We start from the raw sequence: 13,606 nt of genomic DNA, 5'->3' as shown, positions 1-13,606 counted from the left end.
CTGTGCGAGCGGCTTTGAAGTTACTTTGATTACTGGAGTCTTCCCCCTGCCGAACCTTATTGGCCCAGCCGGCCGGTTGCACAAACAAAACAACTAGGCAAGGTCAGACAACAGAGCTTTGCATCTCGGTACGTCGTTCTGTTCTTGGAACTCGTTGCTAGGCAACGGAACTACCTTCGTGTATTTTCGGAAATCGTCGTACGTTCCCGGCGGACAGTCTGCTACTACTACTTGCAGTCTAGCTTCTGTTGAGGTTAAGCCGCGTTTACACCGGAGCTGACAACATTGCTGCCAGCAAAAGCTGACAACATTTACAAAAATCGTACTTTTAATTCCGTCAACATTTGCTGCCAACAATGCTGTCAGCACCGAAAAGTGTTGGCAGCATTTACCCACCAGTAGTCGGTAAAGATCAAAGAATGTTGTCAAACATATGCTGGCAGCAATGTTGACGGGACTAAAAGCGACCGTCAACAATGTTGGCAACACTTCCCTTAGCGCACGTGGTTGGCCGCCATGTCGTTCCGACAGCGTCAGTACTACTCTAGTTGCGACTGTTGATGGTAGTACGTCTGTGTTGTTTGGTGTCCGTGTTTCTCAACTCAATATGAACAGCGACAGCATTGAGAGTGAAATTGATTGGTCCCGTGAAACAGTCATGCAATTGATTGACCTATATCGAGAGCAACCAGTTCTTTGGAATCCGATGGACCCTGATTTTAAAAATAAAAACCTAAAGAAACTATGCATGGAATGACATTTCGCGGGAAATAAAAGCCAGTAATACGGAAGTACAGGCAAAAGTGAAAACATTGTTGGCACAGTTTCAAAGAGAACTTAAGAAGAAGAAGAGTGGTTCGGGGGCAGACGAGTATAAAAGCAAGTGGTGTTATTTTTAAAGCGATGCTGTTTTTAAAGGATAAAACTACTGCACGGAAGATTAAAGAAGCTGGGATTGCCACTGACGACAAAGAGGCTGCCGATGAAACAGTGCAGGCAAGTAGTTAACAAGATTATTTTATCAAATTGTCACATATTTTAATGTCACTTTTATAGGTTAAAAAGTTTAAACATAAACACAACGGTCTAAAAATTTGTTACAAATTATATAATGTAATTAACACTACTTTTAATTGTTACTTTGTTATTGTTGTAAATTCAACTATACGTTATAATATGTGCAAACGTCCTTATGTACATTTGTATTTTAGGCCTAGTAGTTGTTTTGCCATGGCACTGAACCCTCGTCACTTTGAAAGTAAACACTGATTTCATCACGTATTTGTTTGGCCAGCTGGGAAGGTTTTTTTGGAATCTTCTTTAAACGAAGTAGAGTGTCTCTAGGCATTTCCATCAACTCTCCATTGTCCTGCACTAATGATCCTGTAGCTAGGTCCTCGACATCAAAAGCTCCGGGAGGTGTATACGTTGAAGGCTGATGACATACTTCTTCGCAAAAAGTTATGCAGGTGACAGCAGGCTAAAACAACTGTGTCTGCCCGCTCTGGTTCCAATAACATTGGTTTCCTCAACACACGGAAAATAACACTCAATATTCCGAATACATTTTCCACTACTCTACGGCCCCTGCAGTGGCGATAGTTGAAAGACACGTTTTACACTTGCCTTATCATGCAATCCAGGAAACGCCTTCATGATGTTAATTTTTAAAGGAAAGGCATCGTCAGCCAGGAAAAAGTAGGGTACCGGTAAGTACTCCCTTCCTGGAAGGAAACTTGGGTCGGGGAAGATTCAAAGTCTTATTTTGAAGGTGTTGTTTTAAGGTACTATTGCCAAACACTCCACCATCAGATAACCGTCCTTGGCAACCAACAGAGACGTAAGTAAAGCAATAATTTGCATCAAACAACAGCCAGGAGAACAATGCTGAAATAACCTTTGTAATTGAAATATTCACTTGATGTGTTGATGGGTGCATGTAGCATCACATGTTTCCCATCCATGCTTCCAATGCAGTGCGGAAAATTCCATTGCGAGTTGTACTCTTTGGCATGATGTAGCCATTCTTCTTTAGTATTCGGCAACTGCAAAAATGAAATGTATTTTAAAGAGGGTCAGTGATCCATACAGTCAAGATATAAGTGCCAATTAATATACTTAATACAATAAGGGTTTTCTCTGTTACGTCCCTTTTTTATGTGATAACGTTTTTAAATGTGATTGTAATTTAACAGCTGATTACCTTCAGATGAATTTGTAACTAAAGTCAGATTGTAAACAGAAATATATCGTTTATAAAATTTTTCATAAAACTTTGTAACTGTGAGTTTAAAATCATATAATCTCTTCGAAATTGTAGGTGAGTTTCTCATAAACAGAAAAAAATTTAAATGCGCAATTTGCGCACAGGCCCCCTAGTATACCATAATCTTATAAAAAATAAACGTTTATTTCAGCAAAAGATTTAAAAACTAGTGATTTTTACCTACTCTGTCAACTCAAGGTAATGTCAACTGTAAAGTAATGTGGTTTTATTTTTAGGAGGACATTGCAGAGGAGGGCAATGACACATCAATCACAACTGCCCGACAACACACCTAAAACAGGAACGGATCCTCCTCCGAAAATTGACGAAAGAAGAGGAAAGCTTCAATTGTGGATGAAGCTTATCAAGTATAATGAAAAAAGTGTCTAGCCAGTTAAATCAGCCAGGAATTGAAGACGAGTTTGATATCTTTGGAAAAACGTTGCGTGTCAATTACGAAAACTTAAAAACTCTCGGGACCAAGCACTTGCAAACACAGGATTAATACCATTTTGTTCGAAATGGAACTTAAACAGTTACCGATGGGTCCAGAGCCATCAAGATCAACCAGTGCATCTTCCTACATTCAGTCATACGATCCATTAACATCTAATGAAATCCAATCATCCATCAACGCTGCAAGTCCCATTTCTGCTGAGTGGGCTCCTCAACATGACGAGTTACAATGATGCTTATTGTGATAAAAATTATTCAATCTATAGGTTTATCATCAAAAAGTAACTAAATTTCTATGGAAATAAAGCTGTTTTGATTTTTATTTGTATTATTTATGTATGTAATTAAACTTTGAGTGAAATATTCACTAAGTTTTCTTTAAACCAACCCATTTCCAAAACAACTATTATTACTAACAGCATAATATAACCAATCACATATGTATTTGATTTTTGGATATGGAAGGAGGCAATCATGGGACACTTGGTTATATACAAGTATTCACTTACCTTTATATTATCCTTCAACTCATCAATCAAAGCTGCACAAACTTTCAGGTATTATTCCAGAAATTGTAGATTTTGACACTTTTAAACAGGTAACTGAGACTAGAGTAAGAGTCTCCACTGGCCAAGTATCTCAAGGTCACTGCAAGTCTTTCTCGTGCAGGTATTGCTATCCTGTAATTGGTGTCTTGTCTCGCAATTTTAGGTCCAATAGCTGTGAGAAGGTTTTCAAAGTCGTTACTTGTCATCCTCAAGAAGTTTTTAACGCTGCCGTCACACCTCAACTCTCTTGACAATGGATTAATATAGTCCTGATTTAAATCTGAAAGTAAGTCACTTCCACTATACACAGATTCTGGCCCTAAGGGAAGGCCTTACCCAATATCTCTTTGGTCTTTTCTTTTTACCTATGATGACGCACGCTGCTGCTACCGCCGCAAGTTGCTCGAGTGTTGACATCTCGGAATGCAGAATGCAACTAAACGCACCAAAGCGCAAAAAATGTTGTCAACACATGTTGATCAGTTTCGGAATTCGCCAACATTTGCTGCCAGCATTTGCTGCCAGCATTTGTTGATAGCAATGCTGCCAACAAAAGCTGGCCAACATTTGCTGACAGCATTTGGTGTAAACGCGGCTTTATGGTTTAGATTTAAGTTGCGAGTTTATGTTTACACAGTGTGACAGTCGCACAAGTGAAGTAAATAATCAAAGTAGTGAAGTTGTAGTTTTGTTCAGTTTTGGTTATTATATTGTTCTTTAAAATGAAAAGATTCTTATCTTCAAATAAAACTGAACAAGGAAGTAAACAAAGTAGTGATTCCGCGTCAACTTCTGCAAAGAGCGATGCCGAGGCAGCTGAGGGAAGCCGTAAACCAAAATACAGAAAATATGACGATAAGTAATTACATTTTGGTTTTTCATGTATTGAAATTAATAATGAAGAGCGCCCGCAATGTGTTGTTTGCATGAAGGTTTTATCAGTCGAATCTATGCTGCCTAGTAAACTAAAACGGCATTTAGAAACTGTCCACTCAAATTTGATAGGGAAACCAAGAGAGTTCTTTATAAGAAAGAAAACTGAGGCAGTAAAACAAAAGTCTTCTTTTTCTAAACATTCCAAAGCTAACAGCAATGCACTTTTAGCTTCATTCAAAGTGGCATATCACATTGCAAAATGCAAAAATGCTCACACAATTGCGGAAGAGCTTATTTTACCACCTGCCATTGACATGGCTAAGATAATGATTGGCGAGGATGCAGGGAAGCTGCTTCTTAAAATTCCTCTGTCAAACAATACAATAAGCAGGAGGATTGATGACATATCTGAGGACATTAACAACCAGCTTATAAATAGTTTGAGAGGTAAAGAGTTCGGAATTCAATTAGACGAGGCTACTGACAGTCACAAAGACGCTAATTTAATTTGCTACGTTAGGTATGTGAATGAAAACCAGTTGATAGAAGATTTGTTGTTTTGTAAGGAAATTGAAGGAGGCACCTCTGGTAAAGAGTTGTTTGATATTGTTAACAATTTTATGGCGGAGAATGATATTAACTGGGAAGATTGTGTTGGGGTGCGTACTGATGGAGGCCGGTCAATGTCAGGCCACTACCAAGGACTGCAATCTCGCATTCGGGAAAAAAAACCCCAAACGCTGTTTGGACACACTGTATTATACACCGAGAAGCACTGGCAGCAGCAAAGTTCAGTTCAGAGTTAAGTGCAGTTATAAAAACCGTGATCCAAGTAATAAATTTTATCAAAACAAGACCAATGAAAGCCCGGTTTTTTTCTAAACTATGTGATGACACAGGCGCTCAACACTCGTCGCTTTTGTACTATAGCAGTGCTCGATGGCTATCTCTGGGCAATTCTCTGCTAAGATTGTTTGAGCTGAGGGAAGAAATCCACATTTTTTTGAGTGAAGACAATAATGCTCTTGCTGATATGTTTATTGATGAAAGTTTTCTCCTTAAACTGGCGTTCCTGACAGATATTTTTGAACGTTTGAACATTCTTAATAAGTCTTTGCAGGGGAACAATACGGATATTTTTCAATTGACCAGTAAAGTTGAAGCATTCAAGAAAAAAGTTTGAAGAATGGAGATTGTTCGATGTTTTCAACTTTGAATCAGTTTCTTAAAGAAAACGATCTTACTCTGAAAGAAGAAATGAAAACAATGTTGACTCAGCACTTGTCTAGAGTACAAAGTTATTTTGAAGACTACCTGCCAAAAGATGAAATCAAAGCGCAGCAGTGAGTAAACGACCCTTTTCAAACTGAAATGCCTGAAAACTTCAGCAATGAAGAAGCAGAACAGCTAATTGACATTTCAACGGACTTGTCTTTGAAATCAAAATTTCAGTCCCAATCCCTGTTTGAGTTTTGGAATGGTATTAAAAACGAATTTCCACTGTTGAGCAAAAAGGCTTTGCGTGCAGTTATTCCATTTGTAAGTTCTTACCTTTGCGAGTGTGGTTTTTCCGCTGTTGCAGTGATAAAATCCAAGTATAGAGCAAAGCTTAACATTGAAAAGGAAATTCGGGTTGCTATATCAAAATTTACACCCAGGTACAATGAGCTTATAAAAAACAAACAAATGCATCCGTCCCATTGAAACAGAAACTTATGGACTTTGTTATTTATGTATCATATTTTTCAAGTTAGCATTTCATTTCTAATATAGAATTTTCTTATAAAGGGAGTCGTGTTTTTCTTATGGTTGTTTTAAGTTATTATTATTACATTTTTTTGCAATAAATCCAAGTACAATCCAACTTTTGTGTGTTTAATGATGTTTTTTACCGTTGTAAGAACAAGGTAAACCTGGTGTGTTGTTAAAAAAGTAATAACAATCTTATTAACAATGCTACGTACAGTATAATAACAAATAACTATTAAATTTGTATACTAAAAATTTAATTATTGTAATGTAAGTGCAATGCAAAACGGATAAATTATACTAGGTGCGCCGCAAAGCCATGTCTGTACTCAAAGGGAGCCGTGGGCCAAAAAAGTTTGGGAACCTCTGCCATAGCGTATGTGGCTGTCTATGAGAGCGGAATAGGTCATTTTAACCGCTTCAGTTGTGCCGGTGGCCTTAATGCGCCTTAAAGCGTAAATACCACTGCTCAATCTCTTGCACAGGGCGTCAATGTGTTCGTCCCACTTAAGGTTGGCATCTAATATGATTCTAAGATGCTTTAAATTATCAACGGAGAGGATGTTTGGGAGGCCTGATATGTCGTCCTTATCTTTACCCATTATCAGCTGTTTAGTTTTGCTTTCGTTGAAAACCAAGTCGTTACCCGAACAGTACTCGATGGCTAGGTTGAGGGAAATAAATGATTTTATTTCAAGGTCTTCAACAGTTTTGCAGGATGTTACCAAGACAGTGTCATCCGCATACATAATTGCCTTGCTGAAATTCTGAGTGTATATGGGAAGATCCAGTGTAAAAAGTATAAATAATACGGGACCCAACACCGAGCCCTGGGGGACACCTCGGCAGACGGGTAGCATGGACGACCTGATATTTGCACAACCTCCGTTTGACTTTCTCTTCAGTTCAACAAGTTGTTTACGACCTTTCAGGTAGCTCTCAAACCAAGCCAAAGCCCGACTATGGAATCCAATTGCTTCAAGCTTGCTGAGGATTACGTCATGACCGAGGCAATCAAAGGCCTTGCTAAGGTCGAGATAAAGACCAATGATGTTTTCACTATCCTCCAGGTGTTCATGGAAATCCTCCACTAAGTCCACCAAAGCTGTCGACGTTGATTTTTTCTTGAGGAAGCCATGTTGATTTTCAAGGTGAATGTCGTTCTTGTTCAGATGATCCTCAACTCGGACTAGGACCACTTTTTCTATTATCTTTGAAAACGTGGAGACCAGGGAAATCGGTCTAAAGTTTCCAAGCTCATGTTTGTTTCCATTTTTGTGCAGTGGTATGACCTTAGTAATCTTCAGTCCACTGGGAAAGGAGCCACAGGAAAGACTGAGATTGACGATGTGAAGAAAGGGGGTCAGTAGCTCTTGCAGACAATGTTTTACAATATTGGAAGAGAATCCATCTAGTCCTGATGAGGGCTTGCTCCTCATTGTAGTGATAATCTCGGCAAGTTCTTTCTCTGTCGTGGGTGTCAATGCCGTAAGAGGATATGCAATGTTTAACTTAGGGGCTAGAATATGTTTTTCTGATTTTTCCTGGTTATTTTTTAAAGTTACTTCAGCAATGGACGTGAAGAATGCATTAAAGGTATTTGCGACCTCCAATGGATCGTCCACCCTTTGGCCGTCATCTAGCACCACATACTCTATATCATTGGTACTATGGTTTTTATACTTCCTCTCACTGTTTATAACCCTCCATATTGCTTTGGATTTGCAATTGGACTGGGTTATAAAGTTGGCTGTTGCCTCCTGCCTTAGTTTTCTTAATTTCAAGTCGTAGGTCTTCTTGAGTTGGCTAGCAGTCTTCTTGTCGTCTTCGCTCCCAGTGTGGATAAAGTTTTCCTGAGCCCGAAGGAACGTGTCTCTCATCCGAGCAGCTTCTTCATCGAATACGTGCTTGATTGGGTTTTTCCTCGTTGCTCTTGAAACTTTCATAGGACAGGTCGCGTCGAGAGCCAATGTTATGATAGACAGAAATTCGTCAAAGGCAGCCTCTACATTGTCCCTCCTCAGAACGTCCAGCCAGTCTTCATCCGCTAGTAGTATCTTCAAGCTATCCAGGCTATTGGAGTTTATTATTCTGCCAACGGTCGGTGATGGGGTTGTCCTAGTAATATCCAGGGCCAGTTCACATATCTGGCCAGTGTGGTCTGAGATTCCCGTTGTTATGACGTGGACAGCAACATCCTCATGTAGATCATTGGAAACACAGCAAATGTCGATTGACGAAGCCGAGTCCTTGGCAATCCTTGTAGGTGGAAGATTCAGTCTCTGCACATCAAAAGTTGCCAGGACATCTTCCAGTTCTGTCTTCTCTGGAGACGATTCCAAGCAGTCGACATTGAAATCTCCTATAACGACAATTGATGTATTAGGAGATACCCATTTCTCCAAGATGGTAGATAAAGTCTGTAGTGCAAGGAGCAAAGATTCCTTGTCTCTTCTTGGCGGGCGATAAACACCGAGAACATGAATATTTTCTTTCCTGTTTAGGCTAATTGATATAGCAGAAGCTTCTATCAGACAATCAGACAATGAATTTTCAATGTATTTTTATTAATAGTGCAGTCATTGAAGCGAAAAAATACGGCCTTACCTCGAATTTTTTTTTTACTGTGAACCGATTTGCATGAAATTTTGGAATTAGGCTCATCTTACCCTTAACTTCAAAAGTGAAAATGATCTGAACTCCGCCTATTATTTTTTAAGGGGTGTAAAACAACCCCTTAATGGAAAAATTGACATTGAGCCATTTTATCGCTAGAAAACATGTCTAATAGTAAGTGGTGAAATTGTAAAGTGTTTTCTAACACAATTACCTCATATTTTAATAATTTTCAACCCCTTGAAAATCTTACAACCCTTGCAAAACAACCCTAAATTGAAAAAAATCACAAAAAAATACTTTGGTATGACACAAAAAGATGTAAGTATGGAGTAAATAATATTTTTTATCTTCTCTGTAATAATTATCAAATTTTTAGCCCCCTTTCAACCCTTGAAAACTACCCCTTGATAAAAAATTGTTAAAAAATGTTTTTGATAAAATGAAAAGGATATAAATATTATCCAAACTCTCGAATATGATTATCATATTTTTTAAGTTTTTCTACCTTTAAAACTACCCCTAAATTAAAACAGTAAATATATATGATTACATATTTAAAAATAATTAATTTAGAGTAAAAAATTGCCATTTGTTGAATTACAATATTTATAAATTATATAAAATTCACTCAAATGTGTTATATATAGCCTACATATATAACGTTGGTATGTATTCATGCCTAGGTTTCCAAAATATATGAGCCATATTATGTATATAGATACACATTACAATAGTTTAGGGTCTCTATTTCATACTGCGTACTTTCACATTGCTCCAAATATTCACACTCCGAAATGTTCAGTTACTAAGTAGAAAAAAATATAAGTTTTTAGACATAACTCCTTCAATTTTCATGCTATCACAATTTATAAAAAACCATTGTAAAGGTAATTAAGAGAGCTACAGCATCCTTTATTTGCAATATATAATAAAAAAACCTTTTTCTAAAACGGTGAAGGGTTAAAAGGCTTAAGAGAGGCTGTGATTGCGCTGCCACGCGCTCTTTAAACAATCATATCTCCGTCAATTTTTGTTTGACATAAAAAACAAAAAGACCAAATTGTTTGTCAGAAACATACCTAAATTTGTCACCCCTACACTTTTTATACGTATCTGTCGTCATTTTTTAGATATTATGAAAAAAGGTAGTTTTTTAAAAAATTTGAATTTTTTTTTAATCGTGACTTTTTTGAAAAATATGTGTTCCTGAAGCAGCCAAACTGATAAAATCCATCAAACTCTTCATAATAAAGTTAATTCTAGGCGGAATACGATTACTTTTAATTTTGGCGGAAATTGCCACTTATGAAACCCATTGATTTAAAAGAAAAAAACATTAGATGCTCCTCTTATTCGCAATACAGCTCACTTATTTTACGTGCAAAAGACTTTTAATAGTGCTCATTTTAAAGCTTATTTCAAGCACTACAAAACCTTTTTTATCAGAATGCCTAAAATGCATCTGCTCGCCGCTAGATGGCATTGACCACATGGATTAAATTTCAGACAAAATAAAAATCGGCTTTGATCTTTAATATCTAGCTTAATATTGCACTTAGAATCTTTATTAAAAAAACCAAATTGTTTATTTTTTAACCTACAAACTTTTGTTCTTTATAAAAATTTTCGATATAAACGTTTATTTTTGGAGATATTTGCATAAAAACCGATGAAAAACGTGAAAAAATTGCGAATTTTCAATTGCCAATAACTTGAAAAAGTATTAAATTTTTCGAAAAACTTTGTAGATGATTTTATGCTTAAAATTAGACCTTATATCGATATCCGAGGTTATTTTAAAAAAGAAAAAATTCACCCCTGAGAAGGCGGTGGCAAACCACCCCAGGGTGGTTTGCGGAGTTCAAATCATTTTCACTTTTGAAGTTAAGGGTAGGATGAACCTAATTCCAAAATTGTATGCAATTCGGTTCACAGTAAAAAAAATTCGGAGCAATAATGCTTCAATGACTGCACTATAATACTTATCAAACGTATATTCAGCATAATTATACAATATACATGAGAATCATACATATCCTATACATACAGATGTGTGTGTCTACCTCATAATATCTTTATGTTAAGGATATGAATATACTCCCCTCCAAAACTAGTTAAGGCACGTCTGCTCTTCCTATCCTATAACTCATTCTAAAGATTGATTGGTAGGAAACAAAAATTTGGTCAAGTTGAATCGATCTATGTATTACAATCCTTGTAGATATATAGTTTATTTAAAGTTTAGTATAGTTTGTTTGTTTAGTTTTCTAAAGGAAATTTTGATTCTCTCACTCAAACAGTCTGTAAAAAATATCCAATATAATGAAGCTTTTAATGAATTCTGCACTAAAACATGTACTGTTAGCCTCATGTTCTAATGCCATCCCGGCTAGGTTCCTGGACAGTGTCCCGGACTGGTAGGCCTAAACTCACACCAAGATGGAAGAGCAACGGCCATCCGTTGCTCTTCCATACTCGTTTCCTATTCCGTGGTTATCGCTATCGCTTGAAAGTGGCCACCGTGAACGCCTTCAGGGCAGTACAACTCTACTCGTTGGTGCAAAATCATACGCGATACGGCTTGAACTCCAAATGAGAGAAAATAAACCCAGGCGTTACCACTACACAAACGTCAAGAGCACACACACACCCCGTTTTAAAGCTTATTAAATTAAAATATTATCAATTAAAACAGTAAAATAAAACAAACATGATAAATAAAACTGTAATTATGTGCAATAAAGCACCCTCTCCCCACTCGAAATATGTAAAATACTAATATTACAAATTTTGTTTGACAGCCATTTTATTATTGACTGTATGAGCTTCTTGAAATGGTTTACTTCTGCATGCCATCGGGAACTAGGAGTAGTGCATTCTTTGTAAGCCAACACCATGGAACACCTTACGAGTTGAATAGGCCAGTGATTCCTAGCGCAAGGCCAACTTGCTTCCACCTTCCATAGAATTCTTCCACACTGCCGTTTTAACTATAAGGAAGAGTATGTTGGCTGCCATGAGAAGCGTGCCCTAATGCTTGCCAGATGTAGTGATTTTTTGTAGTTGTTAAGGTTTTTTCTGTATGTATGTGTATATATATATATATATATATATATATATATATATATATATATATATATATATATATATATAGTTAAATATCACAACACACACACACGTGTGTGTTTGTGTGTATTATGTTGTGATATTTAACTCTAAATATCTTGTTATTAGAGCGCGTGAAATTGTTCTTACCTACGAGATATTTGTGAAACGTGTTTTCCGTCAAATAAATAAAGTGTGGCAGAAACTTGTTATAGCGATCAGTTAATTATCATTGTAATAATTAATGAACGCACACAAATAAAAATCGACAAAAATGAAATCAATTTTGTTCTTTTATGTCATACTAGTGATAACAATGACTCTATTGCCATATTAGACATTCTTTTGAGTTACAATGTTAAACAAACTGTTACAGACATCAACCTGAGATCTGACAAGGAAGGCACAGTACAGAGAAAATGTTGAAAATATTCAGCAGTTTCTTAGAAGTAAATACACAGACATTTAAAAAATAAAACTGATAATTTTTAGAATAAAAGTATTGAGAAACATTGCAACACAAATAAATATTGGAATAAAGTATTTAACGAAAGAGATGTTGAAAGAGAAATCACTAATTTTTTATAGCATATTGGGGGAAATGAATATATTTGAAATTTCAAGTCGTTTTTCTTTTTAAGTAATATAAATGGTAGGTTATAAAATGAGCTTCCAGAATATATTACATTTACGTAAAAATGTATGGATGGATATGTATAGAGAATATATATATTTATTTACAACTTCGTAAAGTATATATTTAATATATTATTTATAAATTACGTTATTCTGTTGATATATATATATATATATATATATATATATATTATATATATATATATATTATATATATATATATATATATATATATATATATATATATATATATATATATATATATGTTTTATACTACAAAAACATGTTTCGCCCATCGGTAATTTGAGTACTGCCGAACGTTTTTGTGCGTCAATAGACAGTGCAGACTCTGGACGATGCGCCAAAATAAATATAAAAAATACTAATTATAACTAAAATATTATTTGTTATCTTACGGTAGTTTGTTACTGTAGTTATCTATCTAAATTTTTTCAGACGGAAAGTACAAAAATGTTTTAGCAAGACTTATTTTTGGATTTGATATTTAGCTTCTCTATATCAGTAATGTTGTGAAATCGTGATCTTTCAAGCATAGTTAAGCACTCTTGTTGGTATCAGAATCGAGTATCGGAAACGATCGATTCCTAGTACAAATTTCCAGTGACATTATAAATATTATTCACGCATGTTTCCCGGAGTCTGAAATTCATGCATAATGAACGCTTTTCCAGATGCTCATCATTGGTGGTAACCCTGGTTAGAGTCCCGCGAAAGTATCATGGCACCGAATACATCCCACTAATAACGGTCAATACAAGAAGAATGCATCAGTATCGTTAGATTACAGACGAGGACTACGAAACAACATGACATAGCCTAAAGATCCTCATGCACGTTGGACTATTTGGTTTGAACAGTTCGAATAATCCGAACGATCGTCACGTGTGCGTAAAGTCGTTGCGGTAAATAGTTGACCGGAGAACTGACGGGATATCCTGCCGTCGTTCAACCAATGCGTCGTTCTGACGACGAAACCTGATGAACGAGGTTGATTCGATCGGCTGGCCGTCTGCCGTTTGTAGACTGGCAAGTTGCGAGAGAATTTGCACAACTACTGTAGCATAATGTGAACAAGAAAAGCAATTTTACTCACGAGAACTGTCGCAAGTACTTGTTACAGTTGTATCGCTGGTCATTCCGGGAGTCAAGACGAAGTCTGTTCACACACGGCAATGTTTATAATTGAAATTTTAATAGCCGACACTGTTCTCCAGTTCTTATAACCAACTTTACAACACTGGTTGTGGCAGGCGCATATCCGCCGCCAATTCTAGACATTAAATATTTCTTCTGCCTCTAACCCCTCAGCTCATTCTGTCATTGCTGTGCA

General features: G+C 36.5%; 1 protein-coding gene across 1 annotated transcript; it reads left to right on the top strand.

Annotated features, from left to right (window-relative positions):
- Positions 1-4,460: 4,460 nt before the first annotated feature.
- Positions 4,461-4,952, top strand: LOC124374367 (zinc finger MYM-type protein 6-like). Its single transcript, XM_046832592.1, has one exon. It carries the CDS (start codon positions 4,461-4,463, stop codon positions 4,950-4,952), a length of 492 nt encoding a protein of 163 aa, XP_046688548.1.
- The last annotated feature ends 8,654 nt before the right edge of the window (positions 4,953-13,606 follow it).

The sequence above is a fragment of the Homalodisca vitripennis genome, unplaced genomic scaffold, assembly GCF_021130785.1.
Source record: "Homalodisca vitripennis isolate AUS2020 unplaced genomic scaffold, UT_GWSS_2.1 ScUCBcl_8003;HRSCAF=15926, whole genome shotgun sequence".
Taxonomy (NCBI): Eukaryota; Metazoa; Arthropoda; class Insecta; order Hemiptera; family Cicadellidae; genus Homalodisca; species Homalodisca vitripennis.
Note: the sequence above shows the minus strand (reverse complement) of the source record. Positions and strands in the feature narration are given on the sequence as shown.